This window comes from Helianthus annuus, chromosome 1 (assembly GCF_002127325.2).
Source record: "Helianthus annuus cultivar XRQ/B chromosome 1, HanXRQr2.0-SUNRISE, whole genome shotgun sequence".
Lineage (NCBI taxonomy): Eukaryota > Viridiplantae > Streptophyta > Magnoliopsida > Asterales > Asteraceae > Helianthus > Helianthus annuus.
This window is the reverse complement of record NC_035433.2, coordinates 29,447,395-29,469,592: the sequence shown is the minus strand read 5'-3', so window position 1 is coordinate 29,469,592 and position 22,198 is coordinate 29,447,395. Positions and strand designations below refer to the sequence as shown.

Here is a 22,198-nt window from a genome sequence, read left to right as displayed (position 1 = left end):
GGAATGGCTCTATTCAAACGATATATTCAAATGATAGGACAACTCTCAAACGAACTGCGTCATTTTCAAACGTATGACGTCATTTTTTCTCGAACAATTTCAAAGAGTCATGATGTTTTTGATTAGTTTTAGATCGAATTTTAGTTCCAAATTGTCAAGGATTAGTTAATAGTGAATTTCGTTTGATATGTGAACGTTTCAAGCCATTTTAACCGTGACAACTATTCAAAATCAGAAAAGAAAGGTAGAAGTGAGATAATCCGGCGATTTCAAGCTGAATTTGGTATGAACTCCTCGTCCTGAGCTCTGATACCACTTGTAGGATCGTTCCGATGACCTTAAATGTCAGTAGAAGTAGTTCATCTCAGTTTACAAAGGCAGAAACAAAGTAAACCAAGTCAAAACAGCTTGTTCCTTCCAATTTCTCTTTCTATTACTGAATGCGAGTCTTTACAATGATTCTGTTACAAATCCGGCAGCACCTCGACTCACAAACACACACATACAATGCTACCTGTCCGTTTCAAATGAACCCTATTTATAGACACATGACCTTCCGTTTGAACGACACCAAGTTCAAACGGCCAGACATGTTCAAACGGTCAGAGTTGTTTCAAACGGCCAGGATCATTTCTAACCTAAACAACCCTAATTTAATCATGTTTGAACACTTGTTTAACCTATCTAGACACAAGACTTAATAAGACGTAGTCAGCAGACACTTAATGCACCAACACAAATGCAAATACGGAATGCATAAGGTAAGTGATTTCCGTAATCACTTCTTATTTTATTTAAGTAAAGTAGCGTTAGTTAATTAAGCATGATGTTGTTTGAAGTTTCATATGGTTTTGGTTGTATGAAATCGGTAATTTTAGCTTAGTAGACCGAATGGGACAATATAAAGTTGTAATGATATGACGATTAATGTCTAAGTAATGGCTACGGTATGTAACCGGGTAATGGGTAAAATTGCACATAAGTGCACCAACCGAGAATGGGGACTTAGGTTAATGGGTCAAAGTGAAGGTATGCTTTAGCACGGAATGTTTGTACAAGTAATGACGATAGTATTACATGTGCTCGGTTAGTATAAGGTGTTATAACATTACCATTATGTGAGCCTTAAGTGTAAACAAATGAGTTGCTTGATAAAGTCATGAATGGGTCGAATAATTCGTAGATGAATAATAAGCCGAAGACGTATAAGTTAAGAATTTCCTTAATCCGGATGTTGGATTTCAAGTTCACATGATAGAATGTTAATTTACAATCATGTAGGAAGAAACGTGACGCAAAACGGATGAACAATGAGAGAGTTATGTCCGTTTCGGTAAGAATTAATGGCTAGGAAAACTGCAGAGCTGACACGGCCGGGTGGTGAGCTGACACGGCCGGGTGAAGGTTCTGTGAAAAATCTTATTTATGCGATTTACGCATTGTAGGCTTCGGTATATTATCCGTGGACTACGGTGGGCCTCCCAAACATGATTTCGAGTGTTCCCTTGACGATTATAAGTTGTAAACCCAAGTCTAAGCCTCATGTAATTTATATAAGAGTATGATAGATGTATGTAATAAAGTTGGACATGTATTACATGTAAATGGTATACAAGAACGCGTACGGAACACGTAGTTATGAATACATGATGGTAGGTATGATTGAATGTATATAGGTATGTAGATGTGTATGATTGTAAGTATGTGTATGTGCAAGTATGTGCGAATGAGGTTTTCAGTATGTGTATCGATGAATACTAATAATGTGCTTGAGATTTGAAGGTAATGCAGGAATGAGAACGTAGAGTTCATGAAGATTGAAGTCGAACTTGGAACTATAAACTATGAGGAGATGATTGAGCGAACCCAAGTTCTTAGTGAATTATGAACTGATTTTTTTTACTATATAGAGTTATGTTTTATGGTGTTGCCAGTGACTAACAGTTTAGTTGTTTCTGGTTTCCACAGGAATTGTACGGGTCTCTCTCTCTGTGACTAATATAACCAAGTGAGCGTAGATCGAGTCAAGTGCAAGGATTGTACGGAAAGAACGGTTACGTAGTCATAATTTTGTAACGCATTAATTTGTAAATGGAAGTGAATTTTGTAAGCTTCTTCATGAATGTGTGTATTGTTATAAGATCATAAAGAAAATTTTAAAGCTATTTTTCCGCTGCGTTATCTTTAAGTTCTTACACGATGATCTTACAGGGAATTGTTCTTATTACGAACGGGTCATGCCCGATTTTTTTTTAAATAATAGTATGGTAATATTACTTTTCGGATTAAGAAATATGGGCGTTACACAATATTATTGTTTAATCATTTTTGCTGAGGGCTACGCTATTTTTCAAGCAATTGCAGAAAGTATTATACGGGGACTAGGTCGGAATTTCCATTCAGCAGAAGTCCCGGGATATAGTACCCCAGATATCACTAAGTATAAACACCTAGTATCTCAGAAAGAGGGACCTTTCAAACAAGATTTCGGGGGTTACCCATATATCCAAGAAATGTTCGCCACGAGATAAGCAAGTTTGAAAATTTAGATTTATATCTCGTCACAATCTACTAAATGTGTAAAAATCTACTGACACATCCGCAGTGAGATTGTTTATCACATTTTTGTCTTTACATTTCTTTAGCGTGTTGTGATAGTCCACTGATATACTATCATTTTCTCTTTTATGCAACAAAAACTCATTTTTCATTTTATCATGTTTTTGGCTTTTTCAAATTTTCTAATGTTTTTGGATTTTCTAAAATTTTTACTCCCCCTAAAATTCAAACATATTTAAAAGAAATTTAAAGCAAACTTTACAAGAACATGACAACTGATATGAATCGCCTCAATTCTCCATCCTCTTGGCATAAACAATCAGAACTCCCCCTCACAACAAACTATTTTCCCATTAAGATTTCAAAACACTTAAGTTTGTTTTAATCAAAATGGTTTTTCTGGAAAATAAGTTTGTTTATCAACCACTTGTAGGTTTTGGGGTCACTTCATCACTTTGTTTGCTAAAACTTTTGAATAGATAGTTAAATCAAGTTCAACTTAATGACCTTGATTAACCACGTGAAAGATCAACTATCAAACATTTTCAACCAAATACCATCTGTTGGTTGAATTCTCAAGGTGCCGATTCCTACTCCACACTTACCAACCTGGGAGTTCCAGCAATTCACACTTCTCAATTTTACAAGTTTTAAGAATGATGCCGATTCATGCTCCGCGATTACCAACTTGGGAGCTCCGGCAAGTCAGGTTTCTATTCAACAAAGAATATATCCACCCAAGCCTGACCAGCCTTGGGTGTAACCTTCTCAGTCTCATTTGGGGTTACATCTTTCCTTTTGTATTGATAAAACTCCTTAACCCCTTTAGCCTTCCCCTCGATCATTTTTTCCAAAAATATTTTTCACTGCAGGGTTAAAGGCTTTTTCAACATCCAATTCTTTCTTTGTAGGAAAAAATTGGTTTGAAATTTCAACTTTCCCAATTTTAGATTTCAAATTTTCAGCTTTCAGTGGTGGAAAATTCACATCATCCATTGTCGGAACTTTCTTTTCATCTTTCACAACAACCTGCGGCTCCTCTGATTTTATGGAATCAGATTCATCACCAGAACTGTTTCTTGATTTCTTAACAACCCATTTTTGGTTGTTAAGTTTTCCCTTCTTTTTGAAAACATTTTTCGAACATTCACCAACTTCAAAAATTGAATTTTCAAAAACTTTAAGTTTGTTTGTTGGTGGTTTGATTTTCTCAACAATCTTTTCTTTAAGTTTCTCAGAAACTTCCTGTTTTGGTTTGAATGTTTTCGAACAGTTCTTGGTAATATGACCAGCAGTTTTGCACTGAAAACATGTTTTCGTTTCTATCTTCTTCTGGGCAACATTCTTCTTTACTTCTTCTTGCTTCTTGGCAAGGAATTCTTGATTTGTCTGCTTCCTGAATGCTTGCTCTTTTTCAGCTTCTAAAGTTTTTCCTGAAACAAACACAGTTTTTGGTTTATAAACTTTTTCATTTTTATGATTTTTCGGTTGATTAAATCCAAGACCTTTCTTTTTGACATTACCATTATGGTTTGGTTTCTTTTGGAAACTATAACCACAATTGTAACCCATTTTCTTGTTAATTCTTTGTTGGTCTCTTGAAGTGTATTGTTTAGGTTTTCCTGAAAGATTTAAATCTTTTTTTTCAGAAATGTTAATTTTTGTGATTTTGAAAACCTTGTTAATCATTTCAATTCTAACACTTCTTATTGGAAAAATCTCATCAGAATATAATTTGTCAGAATCTTTCAAAGTATATGCTACTTTGACCGGTTCATCATTCAAATTAGATTTTGATAGCAAAAATTCCTTATCATAAACCCGTTTGTCCTTTTTGATTGTTGACTTTGGCGTGTCGGACTTAGACTTTGATTCGGTTTTGAACTCCGTTTTTGACTCCTCACTGTCATCTTTATCCAACACCTGATTGACCACACTTTTTATCAATTTTGACTCATGATCGGTGTCAGACAATGTGTACGTGACATCAATATTTTCTAGCAAGTTATCTGACGGCCCAGACTCCCATTGTAAATTAATTGCCTTTTTGACTCTTTCAGAATTTGGATTTCGAGGCGAATATCCATTTTCGACCGGGGCGGACATCTATTGTAGACAACACTTTGTTTCTTACCAGAAATTTCCACTTCCTCCTCTTCTTTTGTCTCGGACTTCTTTTCTTCCGAATTCTTTTCTTCTTCAAACGTCTTCAATCTCTCCACAATCGGATAAATCCTGTCAACAACAAAAGTAGAACATGAGTAACTTTTCAATAAATTGTTAACTCTTTCAGTTTCAATTCTTTGTGTTGCCAACTTCAATTCAAGCTCAGCACACTTTTCTGTATAATAGTCGACATTGTCAAGCTGTCTTATGTATGCTCCTTTGAGTGTATTCATTGCAACAGCTTGTTCACTGTTCGATTCGGTGTATTTGTTCATTTCTTTGTTCAATGTATCATATGATTCTTTCAACTTTTTAATGTTGTGTAGCAACTCATTGTTTTGTTTGATCAAAGAATCACAATTCATGCACTTCTCAGGAACTTTGACTGCTTCAGTATCAGCTTTGATCTCAAATTCTGGAACTTCTTTTACTGTTCTCACTTGAATTAATTCTGCTCTGTACTTCTTTTTTATCTCAGCTTCTGCTTTCCACCTTTCTCTTCTTCTTCCTCTTCTTCCATTCTTCTCCATTTCTCCTCTTCTGCTTCCCTAATTTTTCTGCATTTTTCAGCCCAATACATATCAGAAGCATTAGCAACAAAGGCTTTAACATTTGACATCTCTTTGGACATCTTTTTGGCCATAAATTCTTGGTCAGGACAATAATTGTCCCAACTGAAACCTTCAACTAACTTTTCATCGTCTTGATCTGCCAAACACACTTTACTGTCTGTTGGAATATATATCCCAGTTGAAACCACTATCCTTGCTCTGATTAACCAAACATGCTCTCTTTGAATCTTCAATCACATTTCTACCATGTGCAGTTTGTGCCTGATGCGGTGCTTGTTGTGATTGTTATGGCTGTTGTGTAACTTGATGATAAATCGCCTTCTTGTGGTAATCGTTGTTTCCGAAAGGGTTTTGAGCTCCACTCGCTTCTCGATTTGTGCATTCTCTCTTGAAATTTCCCTTTTCCCTGCAACGAAAACAAGTAACTTTAGACTTATCAAAACCTAAAGTTGAAACATGTGCCTCGTGAAAATCATCTCTTCCTGTGATTTGTTTAAACTTTTCAACCCGTCTCAACACACTAGCCATGCACCATTTAATATCCAATAATTCCATTTCCTCGGCATCAATTTGATCGTAGTCCTCTTTCGTGAGCATTGGATTCCCGATCCTCCCTGCAACTAAGCCTCCATAGGATTCAAGCACTGTAACCAACAACGACATGTGACTTTTAGCAACTTCCTCAGTATAGGTCATTTTCAAGCTTTAAGGCAATGTTGCATTGAAGAACTTTGCCACTCTTTGTCGTAGAAAACTGTGGATCAAATGTTGGAAATGAAGAAAATCCTGTTGTGCTGCTTGATCCCTGAGATGGACTTTCAGAAGAACCTTTTGCATTATAAGCAGTTTCAACCTTTGGAGAAAAATTTGTCTTCTCACTAACACCACTTTTGAAATACAAACCGATGTCCTATTCTCCATCATAGTTCTTCATCCTGGCAATCTTTCTCTGCTCCATCTCTTGAGCTTCCAGATGTTTGATAAATTCACCTAGTGTTAGCTTTTTATATTCTTTTCTGTTGTTTCTCAACACCATCAGATACGTTCCCCAAATATCATGTGGTAACGCATCTGCTAGTTTCTCAATCAGCTCATCAGTATCCTTTTTTATCCCTAATTTCGTCATGTTTCTCACCAAGTTACAATATCTTTTAATAATTTGCTTGGTGTTCTCTGATTTCAAACCACGAAATAGATCAAATTCTTTCTTCATGAGTGACATCTTGTTCTTAAGCATATCATCACTTCCCAGAAATTTTGCTTCCAATTCATTCCAGATCAAATAAGCACTACCATCATGTTGAAGCAGAATCAAAATGTCCTCTTTAATCGCTTGCTGTAACAGACTCACCATCAATTTCTCATCTCTATACTTCTTTTTCTCTTCAGCACTCATTTCTCTGATTGGTGTTAACTGATTACCGTTCTTTGTTGGCCTTTCATATGGAATTTCAGTATATTCCTAAGCATCCAAATGATAAGCTTCAACCCAGTTACCAAACCATTCGGACCAAGCGTTATAATCATCAATATCCAAGAGCTTAGGTGGTTTCTGTGATGTCCCCGTTTCATTCTCAAGTAATGCACTCTGAGTAATGTTCATTGGACCAGCAAAGGCATTGTAGAACTTGTTGTCCATGTTTCAATTTTCAAAATTCACAATTTCCTAAGTTCAAGCGAAATAGCAAAAGTATACTTTCAAGCGAAATCAATCAACACTATCCTTTCAACCGAAATACCAAGAACTCTGTTTCAAGCGTAATACCACTGAATGTTCAAGCGAAATCTCCTGTGATGACCAGCTGAAGCGGAATCACCAATAAAATTCAAGCGGAATCAACAATCAAGTTGATTCAAGCGGAATCAGTCACAATCCAAGCGGAATCACAGTTTGAAGCGGAATCACGCCAAACTTTCAAGCGGAATCTTGAATTTCAAGCGAAACCAAGTCAGAATTCAAGCGGAATCATAGTGACGTCATCTTTTCCCAAAAACATTTCAAGCGGAATAACGAAAATCTCAAATTTTAGCTCGATTTTAACTGTGAAACTTTCCAGGATTTGTTAACACATGATTGCGAGTGTTTTGTGAAAATTTGAGCCAATTTTACTGTAAAAAATTTCGATTTTGAAGGAGAAGGTGTAGAAAAACAAAAAACACAGCTGAAATGGCAAGAACTCTTCCTCTTGAGCTCTGATACCACTTGTAGGATCGTTTTCAGACCCGAACGAGTCGATCAAAAGAGTAATTAACCAATTCAAGAGGCGGAAACTAATGAATCAGCGTTATTCCAGTTGTATTCACTTTAATCTGTTGTTTTTATTGATTAGAAAGCTTTTTACATGCACGACAACACTTCGGCAGCACTTCGTGGCAAACCGGAAGATAACTGTTACTGATTTCGCTCCAAGTAACCCTATATATAGACGATGTGATTTCGCTTGAACATGATTCAAGCGAAATCAGCATGTAACAATCTCGAGCGAAATCATCAACTATAGTTTGGAGCGGAATCAGAATGATCAGATTTCGCTTGAAATGACAAGTGGTCATTTCAAGCGGAATCACCTACAATTACAACTTTCTTGATTCCCAAGCCCTAAACTACCTATATCTATACAAGACTCGATACAAGACGAAGGCGACAGACGGATGCACCAACAGTAGGTTCAGTGACGGTGATATGACAATGTTTTATAGATCTGTATCGTTGAGTGGATTTTGGTCGAAGCATCGCGATGACGTTAGCTGCAATTAACTCCAGAAGGTTTGTTGTTAGATTTAATTTTATTGTGTTTAGATGTGCAGCAAGTACTCAGAAGTCAGAATTGTGTGAACTTTTGATTAAGGATGGTGCACATATACGTGTTGTTGATAGAGCAGGACACACTCAATTATGACTACATTGATATGCTATGATAAATATGTACATACCGAACTTATTCAGTGTATTTGTATGCAAGTATAATTTATGCATAAAAATCAGATACCTTTATAATGTTTTGAACCTTTTGTGTTCGTTTGGTGACACTCATACATGTAGCTCTTCTATAGATTAGACATGGTGCAGAGGTTGATGTAGAGGACAATGAAGGATGCTTGTGCTTGGCTTAAGTTGCAGAAGATAGGAGAATCAATGATATAAAGGGACTCCTTGGACGTTGCTATTTTAAGGCGGATATGCTTGAGAGGAAAGTCTCTCTATTGAGTGGTGGTGAAAAAAGGTGTTTTTTTTTGTTCTTTGCAACACTCTTCTAAATGCATATAATTTTCCCTTTTATAACTGACAAAGTAACAACTTTGTAACTAAATTTGGAGTCAAAATTGTGTTAATAGTTGGGTAAAGTGCTATCAAAATGCTATCAAAATTGATTAAAAATGGTGTAAAAAATGAGGTTAATTTGTTGTTAAAACTGTTGTTAATTTGCTTTCAAAATGCTGTTAAAAATAAGGTCAGACTATTGTAAAAAAAATGAAGTTGAATAGCTGTCAAAATGTTGTTAAAAAGGTGTCAGATTGCTGTCAAAATTGAGTAAAAATGCTGTAAAAATGGGGTTAGTTTGTTGTCCATATGCTATTAAAAAGGCGCCAAATTGCTGTCAAAATTGAGTAAAATTGCTGTAAAAATGGGGTTAATTTACTATAAAAAATGTTGTTAATTTGTTTTTGAAATGCTATTAAAAATAAGGTTACATTGTTGTTAAAAACTTCTAATATTCATCTATAACTTACTAATACATGTAATTCTTGCCTAAATTCAAGAACCATTATCGTTAGCACTATCTTATCTTACATTTACTGAGATTGGTTTTTAATTTGTAATTTCTTCTTTCTTTTGATTGTTTGTGTTTCCTCATTGTGGATGTCGAGATCTGTTTTCCCATCATATTTCATCTCCTTTATTGTTCTACACTCGCCTACTTGTTTGGTTAAGGTCATTTTAATTCCAATGGTAGGAATTTTGATTTGTCTTTGATGTGAGTCTAGGGATCAAAGCAAGATTGTGTTTACAAAGGTATGTCAAGAGTTAAATTGATGAAATATTATTACTACTTTAAATATAAATTTGGGGTTCTTGATTTTTGCTTGGTTTATGGTGAATTTGGTTTTAAAGTTTACAATCCTATGACCTATCTATAAATCTATTGTACATTTTGCCTAGCCCTTGATTAATTTATGACCTACTTCAAGACGTTTTAGAATATTTAACTTAATTACGTTGTCAAGAATTACGTTAATCATGCTAACAAATAAGTAAACGGGTCAACCCTATCAGGGCCAACTTTGACTCGTTTCAACAAGTTCAGCTTGGCACCTCATAACTTGTGATTCTTCGTTGTTGCAGAGGAAAGAGAAGCTACTCAAGAAGCGAAAGTAACAAGCTCTTCTTGATGGCATGAATATCCATGCACTTGGCCCTGGGCGCTCCATGCGTGGCAGAAAATCGGTGTCCTACACTTTTGGTAAGAATAATTACTAGATTTGGATTTTGATCATATATTTGTTTTACGTTGTACTCGTCTTCATTCCTTATCTTTATAGTACAATATAAATTTACTATTCTCTAATTATGTTGAGTCATTGGACGAATTTGCAGATGATTATGAAGAATCAATCAATGAGGTTATTAATTTGTTTTTTGGCATTTTTCTGTTCTATTCTTTCATATGAAGCAACCGTCATCTAAACCTAGCATGAGAAGAGAAGACTAAAGACATGCTACTTCTACAAATGGTACAACAGGTGGTATTCACACAATTATCATCAACCCATGCTAAATCCATTATCATCTCCTGATTCACTCAATTTTCATCAACCTGGGCTAAGTCCATCATCTCTCTTTTACATATCAGCTATTTAATTAATTAAACCATTCATAATCTTCGTTATTTTGGTCATTTTTACATACCAGCATCCTCTAGCCCTATATTTGACCAATATTGACTCAAATGTACAGTAAGCCCGCCTCAAGGCTCCGGGCATTTTTCAAATCACCTCGTGCGCCTTTTTTTTAAAACCAAGTTGTTAACTGAGTTGTTTTCCTATTGATGTGTAGCAACAGGAAGAGACTAGGCCTCAAAGATATCAAGCATACATATTTGTAAAAGCAGTTTCAGATAAAATTGCGGCAACCACCTGATCCTCTTAATTTTGACCTGATACATCTCTAATGGCGACTCTGACGGTTCCACTGGCGCTACTTTCTCCCCTGGAATGATGCAATTTAATTATGTCAAACATGCGTAAACGAAATACATAGTGACAGAAGGGGAAATAATATTTTTCCTAAAAAAGGTTTGGGGGTATGTGGAATTCAATCATTGTTGTCAACACTGCGCTTAACAGGTTCAGTCTGGACTTAAATAAGGGTCTGGTCTGTGAGGCTGGGAAAGGAAACAAAGTGTTGTTTTGGCATGATGGATGGGTCACGGGCGGAAGACTGAAAGACCGGTTTCCCAGCTTGCATGTCAAGTACAAGCCGAAAACGGCTATGGTTCGGGATTATTACGTTAGAAGGCATCGCACAATATCATGGGGCTGGGACGATCCAGGTATGTTCTAATAGTAACGCGTCACACGGGTAAACTCTAAAATTAGCTAAATATGTTTGATAACTCTAACTCTCTGATGATGTTGTTAATAGAGACTAAAGTGCAGTATATATGGCTAGATCAAATGAACAAGAATATCTGAACAAGTATTTTGAAAGTTTAGATCAAGAAACAATTGTGAATCTTGATAAACAGAAGTTGCAGACCCACTTGGAAATGTTATTGTGCTATCTAATCAGGTAACCAGTTTAGGACTTGGTCAATAGAGAGTTCATGCTTATGTAATGTAACTTAACTTAACTTTTACTTATTTTATGTAATATTAATGTAATTTCATTTTTTTCTTATTATATGTAATATGTAATGTAATTCATATACGGAATTATGAATTATAAAGTTTGTTGTTACTTAATTCGTGTTTTGCTGGGATATTAGAGATTCTTTCATTTCAATATCATGTACGGACTTATAAATTATATAATTAGCATTGTGTAACCCGTGTAGCACACGGGTACTTAACAATAAATAATTAGCACGGGCTGAACTTGAAGCGATAACATGAAGGTATATTTTTGTAGTAGTGGGCCTTCGGGCGACCTTTTGATAATGGGCTTGGGCTCCTCATTTATCTATAATTTTTTTGTTTTAGTATCATTTTATACGTTTATATTGAAAAGTTTTTTTTATTACAAAGTTTATCTCAATGCCAGTAGAAATTACATATTTGTGTTAAGCCACCCGCGAAACTCGCGGGATTTTAGTCTAGTTAAGATAAATAAATAAAACCAACATTACGAATATGATCAGTGACATTACATTTAAAATCCAAAACATAGTTTAGGTAATTAGCGGAAGCATTAAAGTTTAAAGTCTTAATGATCATCTTAAAACAGTTTATTTAGGTAAGAACCAAACATCGGTTCTAGATACCCACTACACTCCTCCATGCAGTCTCCAGCGCAGCACCTAAGGACCTACAAGCATGCAGTAGTATGTCAACATAAAGTTGGCGAGTTCACGATTTAAAACGTTTTACTTGTTTTATCAAAAAAACACAAGTTAATGAGTTACCAGGTTATAAAACATGTCATGGGGAGCTACCCCATCGTTAAGCTACTAAACTCCGTAATAATAGCGAAACTTTCGCACTTGTTGTATCGTTGTTGCCCCATTTTGTCAATGTCTATCATCAATGACGGGTGCTGAGGCCTGTTAGTTCACACCTGTCCACTTAAGGCACGGTGTGAGGTTAGTGAAACCTAAATAGCGCTATTTAACTAATAACTCGTTCGCCAGGCTAGGCGACTAATCGGTACAGTAATGTAGGGACTTCCGTGTTAGAGTTTCGTTTAGTAAGCTAGAGACATGAATTATGAGTATCGTTTAATCACTATTCCGTTCCCTGGGAATATTAGGTTCCCAATCCACCGGGAATACATGCTTTTAAAGTTAGTGTGAACTCACCTTTGCTTTGCTTGGTTAATAAATTATTTGTCCTATGTTGGTCAACCACGTCCTATTATGGTTACCAATATTAGGATCGTATGCAAGTAATCAAGTATTTTCTACACGTATTTGTCATGTAGTGTACAAGTAACATCCATCGTATGTCATACTAACCAAATACGTACACACAAATATTTAAACAAAGTTTCATAGATGGAATAGTATAATGTGCAGCCAATTATAAGTGTACGACCCAAAATAGGTTAATGTGCGGCCCACTTGTCAAGTGTGCGGCACACAAGGGAGTGTGCGGCCACTTGACAAGTGCGCGGTCATGCTTAGGATGTGTTGTACATCGTGCATCAGAAGATTGTACAACAATGTGCGGTCTTTAGAGTGGGCGACTATGCATGTTCCACTTGTACTGTCTGCAGTCAAGGGTGGTACATTACAGGAGTGTGCGGTGCTGATTCCAGGAACCGGTGAGTTTGACGGAGCCTCGGTCCAGATCCGACGTGTTATGTGCGATTATTAAGACTAAGAAAGGAGTAGAAGATAAATACGACACCGAGCAGTCACTTATAATCTGGTCTCTATTGATTACTCAACGTTACAGCACCACGAGACCAGTTGGACAGCATGTCCCCTCTGGGAACCAAAAGCTTATAATCTGGTCTCTATTGATTCCACGAGACCAAATGGGAACCCCATGTCCCTATTTATAGACATCTACACATGTGTCCATCCGATCGGATTGCCATCCGACCGAATGGTCATCCGACCGGATGGTCATCCGGCCGGATGGTCGTCCGTCCGGATGGACCTTGACATTTACAAAACTTGTCCAACTTCTCTATTCTATACAATATTCAACACACGCTCTATCTAACTATTCGCACAGTGGCAGACGTACAAAATATGCACCAACAGATTCCCCCTCGGATGTCACCATCGAATCATCTTTAAAACTTTGAGAACCTTAGGTCGTGCTTGAATATTCTGTAATCTTCAACTGTTCTGCAACTTCAATCAGGTATCTTGAAATCTGACTATCCAAATTCCCCCTCGATTGATGATTCGGGTTTGCTTTTGCCAAAGTAAAGCATGAATTCCCCATGGAATGAATCTTCAGGTCTTTTGCATAGTTTACGACTCTCCTCTAATTTGCTAAACTGCAACCTTCACGAACAATCACCAACTTGAAACTAATCAGTGCATCATTCACTATTTCAACTTTAACCGCATCCGAGCTCAGTTTTTGATATGACCTGTAAGCACCAGGATCTCGCATTCCGCTTGCTCGATCTAAGAATGTACAAAAACTCAACCCACAATTGATAGAAACTTCAAACACCCCACTGGTTAACTTCAAATCCATGATTCCCCCTGAAGATCTGATATCCCGTTTACCGTGATCCACGTTAACGTGCCGTAAGAATGACAGATCCGTGTAAACGGTATTCTCCACAATCAGTAAATCTTCATCGGAAAACAATTCATCTGGTAATGTAATCCGATCTCTGAAGCATTCGTCCACAATCAGATTCATCTCCTCAGATAATCTAGATCTCAGAAGCTATCATCCATGATCACTCTCAGATCTCTGATACTTTCATCCACGATCAGATATCAACACCTTGGATCATCTTGATCTCGGAAGCTTTCACCCACGATCAGATTCACATTCCCTCTGACAATCTGAAGTCGAAACTACCTGAATACTGTTGCAGTGTCACGAATTCCAAAAATGACGGGATTTCAACATTCGACGATGAAATTTTTATTCCCCCTCATTTTTGAAAATTCTGACGTCTCTATCACTGGATTTCCCCTCAAACTGAGCAATTCAGTCCTCTTTTATCTGTGAAAAACTCGACTATGCCGAAAATATGACAATTTTGCTCAAAAAGTCAGTTTTTCATCATTGCGGATATTACGTTTTGGCCCATAAATAGTTAGATACCCTGAATGATAAACATCCTGCACCAGTATCATGACTACCCCACTAATTTCCACAATCTGTGATCGCGTCATCAAATCTTTTCACTAAAGCCCCCGACGGTGTCCCCGAACAACCCAGCTTGGTCGTTAAAAACCCGAAAAAATTGTCAATCACCAAATTTTTTCTGGAGACTCCCCTCGTCGTTGCGGTCAAAAAATGCATTTTTTAGGCTTTTGATCATCTGGTCGAATGGCATGTGACGGATGGTCATCCGATCGGATTGTCATTCGATCGAAGGACAAATTGGGCAACCATGTGTTTGTGGATCGGATGGCCCTCCAATCGGATGGTCATCCGCTCGGATTGCCATTCGATTGAAGACAACTGATCTTACAAACACCCCATAGTGACATGGATCGGATGGTCGTCCGATCGGATGGTCACCCGGTCGGATTGCTATCTGATTGAAAGCATATAAACCTTCAATAGACCTTCAAGCAAGATAGTGATATGGATCATCCGATCGGATTGCCATCCGATTGGATATGTTCTAACAGCTCAAGAACACTCCAAATCACGTTTTTTCGATCCAGAATCTTTATTTGTGTGAATTTCATGATAAAACTTCATAGGATTGTGCGCGAATCAATTCCAAACAGAATGATGTCTTCAATTCCAAAATCCATCTGTGAATTAACCTTTATTTTGATGATTTTCTCTATTTAACGTCAAAACTCCCGTTTAACCCAAAATTGATGAGCTTTGGGTGATTTAACTGACTGTTAGATCGATTAAATCGGTACCGTAGCTCTAATACCACTGCTGATTCCAGGAACCGATGAGTTTGACGGAGCCTCGGTCCAGATCCGACGTGTTCGGTGCGATTATTACGACTAAGAAAGGAGTTGAAGATAGATACGACACCGAGCAGTCACTTATAATCTGGTCTCTATTGATTACTCAACGTTACAGCACCACGAGACCAGTTGGACAACATGTCCCCTCTGGGAACCAAAAGCTTGTCCAAATGGGAACCCCATCTCCCTATTTATAGACATCTACACATGTGTCCATCCGATCGGATTGCCATCCGACCGGATGGTCATCCGGCCGGATGGACCTTGACATTTACAAAACCTGTCCAACTTCTCTATTCTATACAATATTCAACACACGCTCTATCTAACTATTCGCACAGTGGCAGACGTACAAAATATGCACCAACATGCGGTGTGGTAGTGTGCGGTTAAAGTTATGTGCATCCTGAAGGTGTACCTTATGTAGTCTAAGTTGTATATTGGTGAGTGTGCGGTGTCAATTATTTCCTGTCGTAGACTACAGTGCTGAACTATAGTCTACGGTTCATTTTATCTGATCAAACAAAAGTCATTTCATGTCGATACAAATCCAACAAACAAAGATATAAGTTTTAGCCTCAATCCTTATGAACCATTTCAGCTTTATTCATCAATCATTCAGCACTTATTTTTATCATTTCTAAACAACAATTCAAACATATCTAGATTCCTACACCATTGATAGATCTAGACTGAAATTTACTAAAACGAATCCGTGAACATGCATCATCATTCAAAGTGTTAATATCATACAAAAACCCTAATCTATCCATCCTGTTTTGAATCTTTCCAAATCATGTTCATACAAAGGAATCATCAAAAACACACATTACAAGCATCAAAACAATACAAATCGTTTAGTCACACTGTCATGCAAAACATTCATACCAAGTATTCATATGAGCTGTTTAGTGAGGATCTAATGAAAACACCATAATTATACTAACCCGAAATCAGAGGATGAAGAGTGTGCAAGAATGAGAAGAAGAAATGTGCGAGAGATAGGAAGGATCTTCAATAAAGGAAGCAACTTCGAAGATGGAAAGGCTGTGATGATGTCTTGAATCCTCCAAGAAAATAGGAAACACATGTTTCTTGAAAAAGAGAAAGGGAATGTTTCTGAAAATGAGGGGAATGTCAGCAGAAAGGAGGTTGCCGTCAAAGGTATTCTAGGGTTTGGCATGTTATGTATTTATACACATGGATGGGGGCCGCACATGCTAGTGTGCGGTCCATTAAATGTTGTTTTGGGCTGTAATGGCCCATTATTAAAGAGGTGTGCGACTAGATAACTACACAGTGGAGATGTGTGAGCACAATTAGAGTGTGCGGCTAGACTTGTGAGTGGCACAAGGGTGTGCGAGTCAGAGTTTGTGAGCACACAATAGTGTGTGACCAATCAAGGTTTGCGGCTGCACATGGGTTGGTTTGGTAAATTAATTAATTCCTCAATATTAAAAAGCAACCATATATATATGTATATTTATAACAAACCTAATATGTTTAGCACACTTATCAGTTTCACGGAATTACAACGTAAGGTGAAATATGAAGGAAATGATACGAGGTAAAACGTACGAGTTGTCACATTATCGCTAAGTTGAAAGAAATTTTGTCCCGAAATTTAGCATGCAGTTAATGAATAACCTAAGTGGGGTATCACACGCACGTTAGAGAATGACACGCGACACAATCTCCTACTTACGTACGTTTCGCACCATAACCACCACAAAAAAATGGTAAATGCACGGTACCCCTGACCGCGGAAGGAATCCCCCTTTCTAAGCTAGTGACCTGGCAACGCTGCCTAGGTATTCACCGCCAGACAGCATTGCCGGGTCGCTAGCTTAAGAAGGAGGATCCCTTCTACGATCAGGGGTATCGTGCATTTACCTTTTTTGTTTTGTTTTGTTTTCTTTTTGTTTCACTATCTCTATATATTATGTCTACTAGTTTATAGTTTATATTTTCTTTGTTCAATGTCAACGCTTTTGCCATATAAAATTCTTTTGCTTTGTATATTTCCATTCTGGCTGAAGACATTCCAACGGAATTGATATTGACAGATTTTAACATCTATACTTACACGCGTATTATATACTTCTATATTAGCAAAATTGGTTGTCCACTTCATTAAAGCTGGATGAGCATGGTTGTTCTTCAAACGTATATATCAAAGATATTTTATAACTAAAATCTCTATGTATTGTTTAATTAAGCAATTTGTGTTTTTCAAATGTCCACCATGAGCAAATCATACTGGCCCTGTTGATCATAAAAATAAGAAAGTCTGACAACATATACGACACATTCAAAGTACAGGGTGCGTTCGTCTCTCTTATCTACTACTACTATAAATGAAACCTTGATCGAATGAGCAATTCACATATCAAAAAATACAAGTTTACTTTTGAAAGACTAATCATCTTCAAAATGGCCTTTTCCAAGAACTCATTTGGAGTTTTTGTACTTCAAATAATGGTTCTAGCACTCCTCTCTTTACATGCAGAAGGCCAAGGCTTAAAAGTAGGGTTCTATGAGAAATCATGCCCACAAGCCGAAAAGATCGTATCGACGGTCATGAGCGATGTTATGGCCGTGGCCCCCTCTCTTTCGGGCCCATTGTTGAGAATGCATTTCCACGACTGCTTCATTAGGGTTTGTAACATTTTATTTTTTAATAAGATTTCAGTTCTCTTCAAATATTAACCTTCTAATTGTAGGGTTGTGACGGATCGGTTTTGTTGGATTTTCCAACACGGCAATCCGAGAAATTCTCGCCCCCAAATCTCAGCCTAAGAGGGTTTAATATCATTGATAAGGTGAAGTTGGCGTTAGAAAAGGCCTGCCCTGGTGTAGTTTCTTGTGCTGACATTGTAGCCCTTGTTGCTAGAGACGTTACTGTGGCGGTAAATTCATCCTCCTTTCAAATCTAATGCTGAAATTGGTTTCATATATAGGCTGTTAATGAGCTGGGCCGAACCTGAGATCGGCTTGATTAAATGGGGTGGTGGTCCATTAGCAAAGGCAAAACCTTCAGAAACATTGAGATTGGTATTGGGTTCAAGTTTCACTAACAAACGAGAATAAAAATAAATTTGCCGTTCAAAAAACGAAGTAAAAAAATTGAAGACTCATGCATGAGCTTGGCTTGTTTCAAGTTTTATAAAGATTAAGCTCACCTTATATACGATTTTTCAATATTATGTATGAGCTATTTTATAAAAAATTATTTAAAGTTATAATTACTATATTTAACATAATACATGTTATTTAGTCATTTAAAAAAACAAATATGTAAATAGGGGATGGTTCAAATGAAAACCACTTTTATTGTGTAAACTCGAAAACTAACTAAAAAAAGGCTAAAAAACACACAATTTTTTTTTCAATTTTTTTTATAAAAATCACTGGTTTTTATATATGAAAAAAAAAATTTGTAGTACACATGTGTAGTATTCATGTGCACTACAAAAAAAAAAAAAAAATTTTTGAAATTTTTTTTTTTATAAAAAAACTTGCGAAAATTATTATGCAAAAAAAAAAAAAAAAAAAAAAATTGGTATGTTTTTTTGGCTTTTTTAGTTAGTTTTCGAGTTTTACAATAACTAGTGGTTTTTATTTGAACCTTCCCCTATGTAAATATGTGTTTAATATATTAAAGGGTAAATTACTTTTTGAGTCCCTGTGTTTTATAAGTTTTAACCACTTGAGTTCAAAAGCAAAAAGTTTAACGACCTGAGTCCCCATAAGCATTTTCTTTAACCATTTGAGTCCAAATTTCTAACACTGTTAGAAATTTTTGGTTAAGTATTGTTAAATGACAAAAATACCCTTATAATTAAAAAAATAAAAAAAAATATATTTCTCTGTTCTCTTATATCCCCTCATCTCTTCATCTTCAATCCCCAAACCTAATTTCACCCCCTTTTTATCACCCACAACTTCAATATCTGTTGCAACCAACATGGTCAAGAAATCCATGCCGTAGCTACTCCGGCAACCGTCGCAGCCCCACCACCGCCGCCGCCGACATCGCTCGCAACGTGGATCATCAGCAGGACGATGATGGCGGTGTTCGGTGTGCAGCAGCAATTCAATGACAGAAGCCACCAATATAGGGCGATGAACATAGGTTCGAGAGAGATGAGAGAACCGAGAATTGTCACAAATAGTACATCATAAGTTCTTCACCGGTGGGGTGAAACCGGAACCCAGGTGCGAACGACGTCGGCGGCGGCGGTGGTGGGGCTGCGGCGGCGATGGTGGGGCTGCTGCGGATTTTGTTGGGTGAATGTATGGTTTTGTTCAAGAAATAGAACTCTTGTTCCCGATCATGTCTATAAATACTCATAAGAATCAAGTATAAAATAATTAATTAATAAATAAATCCCATTACTGTTCTGCTACAAGAATCCATTAAACCATGTTAAGTAAGAATATACCCAGTTCAGATTGATGGTAAATTATCAACTCAAAATAACATGGACGCAATATGGGAAATAGAAATTCAAGATTGAATGGAAGAGCCTACCGATTTAGGGAATGCCCAGAAGAACAACACCGATTGTTGATATCAATTTGAAGGTTCTTGATATATACGAACAGCCTATCGATTATGTTGTTCAAGATTGTTGATATCAATTTGAAGGTTCTTGATATATACGAACAGCCTATCGATTATGTTGTTCAAGAAAGTTAGATGTGGGTCTAAATGAACTGGGTGTGCCTGATCTTGTGAAGAATATGTGGTTTTTTTATTTTTATTTTTTTAATTATAGGGATAATTTGGTCATTTAATAAAACTTAACAACAAAATTCTAACTAGGTTAGAAATTTGGACTCAAATGGTTAAAGAAAATGCTTATGAGTACTCAGGTCGTTAAACTTTTTGCTTTTGGACTCAACTAGTTAAAACCAATAAAACACAGGGACTCAAAAAGTAATTTACCCTATATTAAATAAAAAAATGTTTAAGAGCATGTTTGGCTAAGCTTATTATAGTTAAAAAGGACTTTTGAAAAAAAACTTTTGGGAAAAGGACTTTTTGAAAATGACTTTTTGAAAATGAGTTTTTAAAAAATGTGTTTGGATTAGCTTATTGATGTAAAATGACTAAAATGGACATTCTTTTAGATGTAAGGAGGTAAAGAAGGGGTATATTGGTAATTTGTAGTTTGAAAAGTTAAAAGCTGGCAAAAAAGTCACAATATTGTGACTTCTTGAAACCTCCTTTTTCTTCTTTGCAAAAAGTCATTTCTAAAAGGACTTTTGGCTTAACCAAACACAAAAACAACTTATTGGCTTTTTGATAAGTCAATAAGCCAATAAGTTGTTTTGAAAAGCTTAGCCAAACATGCCCTAAATTAGGGCCTCGTTTAGGTTGCGTACTTGAACTTTGTAAGCGAAGCTCAACATTAACATCGGGCTCATTTAACTCATTTATTAAGTGAGCTTATTTTTATGCTTCTACTGGTTTAAGCTTTAACTCAATAGAAGCTGTTTTTCAAGTTGATCTTTAGCAATTAGTAAGTGAAGTTTAGAATGAATTTTACTTTTCTATTACTTATCTTACGTATTATCTTGATCATCCACTTTTGTTAACAGACCAAGGGACCATATTGGGAGGTCGAAACTGGCCGAAGAGATGGAAAAGTGTCTTTGTTCGCTGATCCCATAAACCGTGTGACAGGATTGCCACCACCTTTTGCAAACATCACTCTTTTGAAGCAATCTTTCGCCATGAGGGGACTTAATACAAAAGACCTTGTTGTTCTATCCGGTACGTTCATGACAATGTAATTAATATTTTCTACAAAGTTAGCAGCATTGAAGTGAACAATTTCACAATGTATGTAATTAATATGTGTACTCTTGATCATTCTATACAGGAGGACATACCATAGGGATGTCTCATTGCTCCTCGTTCGAAAACAGGCTCTACAACTTCACTGGGAAAGGTGATACCGATCCCTCAATGGACCAAAACTATATTGCAAGACTAAAGTTAAAGTGCAAGCCAAGAGACCAAACCACATTAGCTGAGTTGGACCCAGGGAGCTTCTTGACATTTGATGACTCATACTTCAGACTAGTGACTAAGAGAAGGGGGCTTCTTGAATCAGATGCAGCCTTGCTTAACGACCCTGAGACTAGAGCGTACTTGATTCAATCTATTAGTCATGGTTCCACTTTCTTCAAGGATTTTGGTGTGTCTATGGTTAAAATGGGTCGTATTGGGGTTCTTACTGGTTCTCAGGGCGAGGTCAGGAAAGTTTGCACCAAAACGAATTAGGCTCTCTTTGGTTTTTCATGAGGTAAAATAAAAACGAGGGCAAATCATGATTCATCATTGTTAAATCATGTGCATCGTTTAAACTTGTTAATTTCATGATTCATCTACGTATGTGTGTACAACAAAAGTTTCTTTCACCCAAACTGTTTTTCTTTGTCATAAATATAATCAAACAAGCATGCATGCATGCATGCACATGGTTGTATTTTATTTAAGTTCTGCTATTAATGTGTTCTTCTATTCATGATATGGAGTCTTTTTTTTTTTTTTTTTTTTTTGCTTTACAGTGTATTAGTTTTTTGTTTATCCTCACTAGTTCTGAATCATATGTTTGATTTACATTAAAAATTTGCTTTACAAAGGGTTTACTTATATACAAAATGCAAACATTGTTGGATTTTTATGTCCGGTTCGATAAGTCAACGCTGCCGACCGGCTCTTGACCCGTAAGAGTTACACCGTGGTCAACGAACTAAAATCCACTTAACTAATTTAACTGGTAATTACGAACGATACACGGGTACTGAACTGAGAGACGGGTTCGTAAATCCGGTGAGACAAGAATGCTCTTGCATCGCCACTTGGCGAGCACCTAGATTTCGGCCAATGACAATTCATGCAAAGTCTCTCTCCAACACTTGGCATGCACCTAGATTTTGCCCAATGAGAATTCATGCAAAGTCTCTCTCTCCAACACTTGGCATGCATGCAATGATGTCCAAGTCTTATATATTTGGGTGTTGGGTCTTGTATTTGTGTTACAAGAATTTAACAAAACTCTCTCTACACCAATAACCCCAAAACCGACC

General features: G+C 36.8%; 1 protein-coding gene across 1 annotated transcript; it reads left to right on the top strand.

Annotated features, from left to right (window-relative positions):
* Positions 1-17,495: 17,495 nt before the first annotated feature.
* LOC110944018 (peroxidase 27) lies at positions 17,496-21,636 on the top strand. The gene is made up of 4 exons (XM_022185747.2): positions 17,496-17,752; positions 17,818-18,003; positions 20,702-20,876; positions 20,986-21,636. The coding sequence occupies exons 1-4, from the start codon at positions 17,528-17,530 to the stop codon at positions 21,387-21,389; spliced, it is 990 nt and encodes a 329-aa protein (XP_022041439.2). The 5' UTR covers positions 17,496-17,527; the 3' UTR covers positions 21,390-21,636.
* Positions 21,637-22,198: the final 562 nt, after the last annotated feature.

Coding starts and splice junctions, on each gene's coding strand:
- LOC110944018 (XM_022185747.2), top strand. CDS start 17,528: ATGGCCTTTTCCAAGAACTCATTTGGAGTTTTTGTACTTCAAATAATG. Junction 17,753..17,817: donor TCCACGACTGCTTCATTAGG/GTTTGTAACATT, acceptor TTCTAATTGTAG/GGTTGTGACGGATCGGTTTT. Junction 20,877..20,985: donor AGACCTTGTTGTTCTATCCG/GTACGTTCATGA, acceptor CATTCTATACAG/GAGGACATACCATAGGGATG.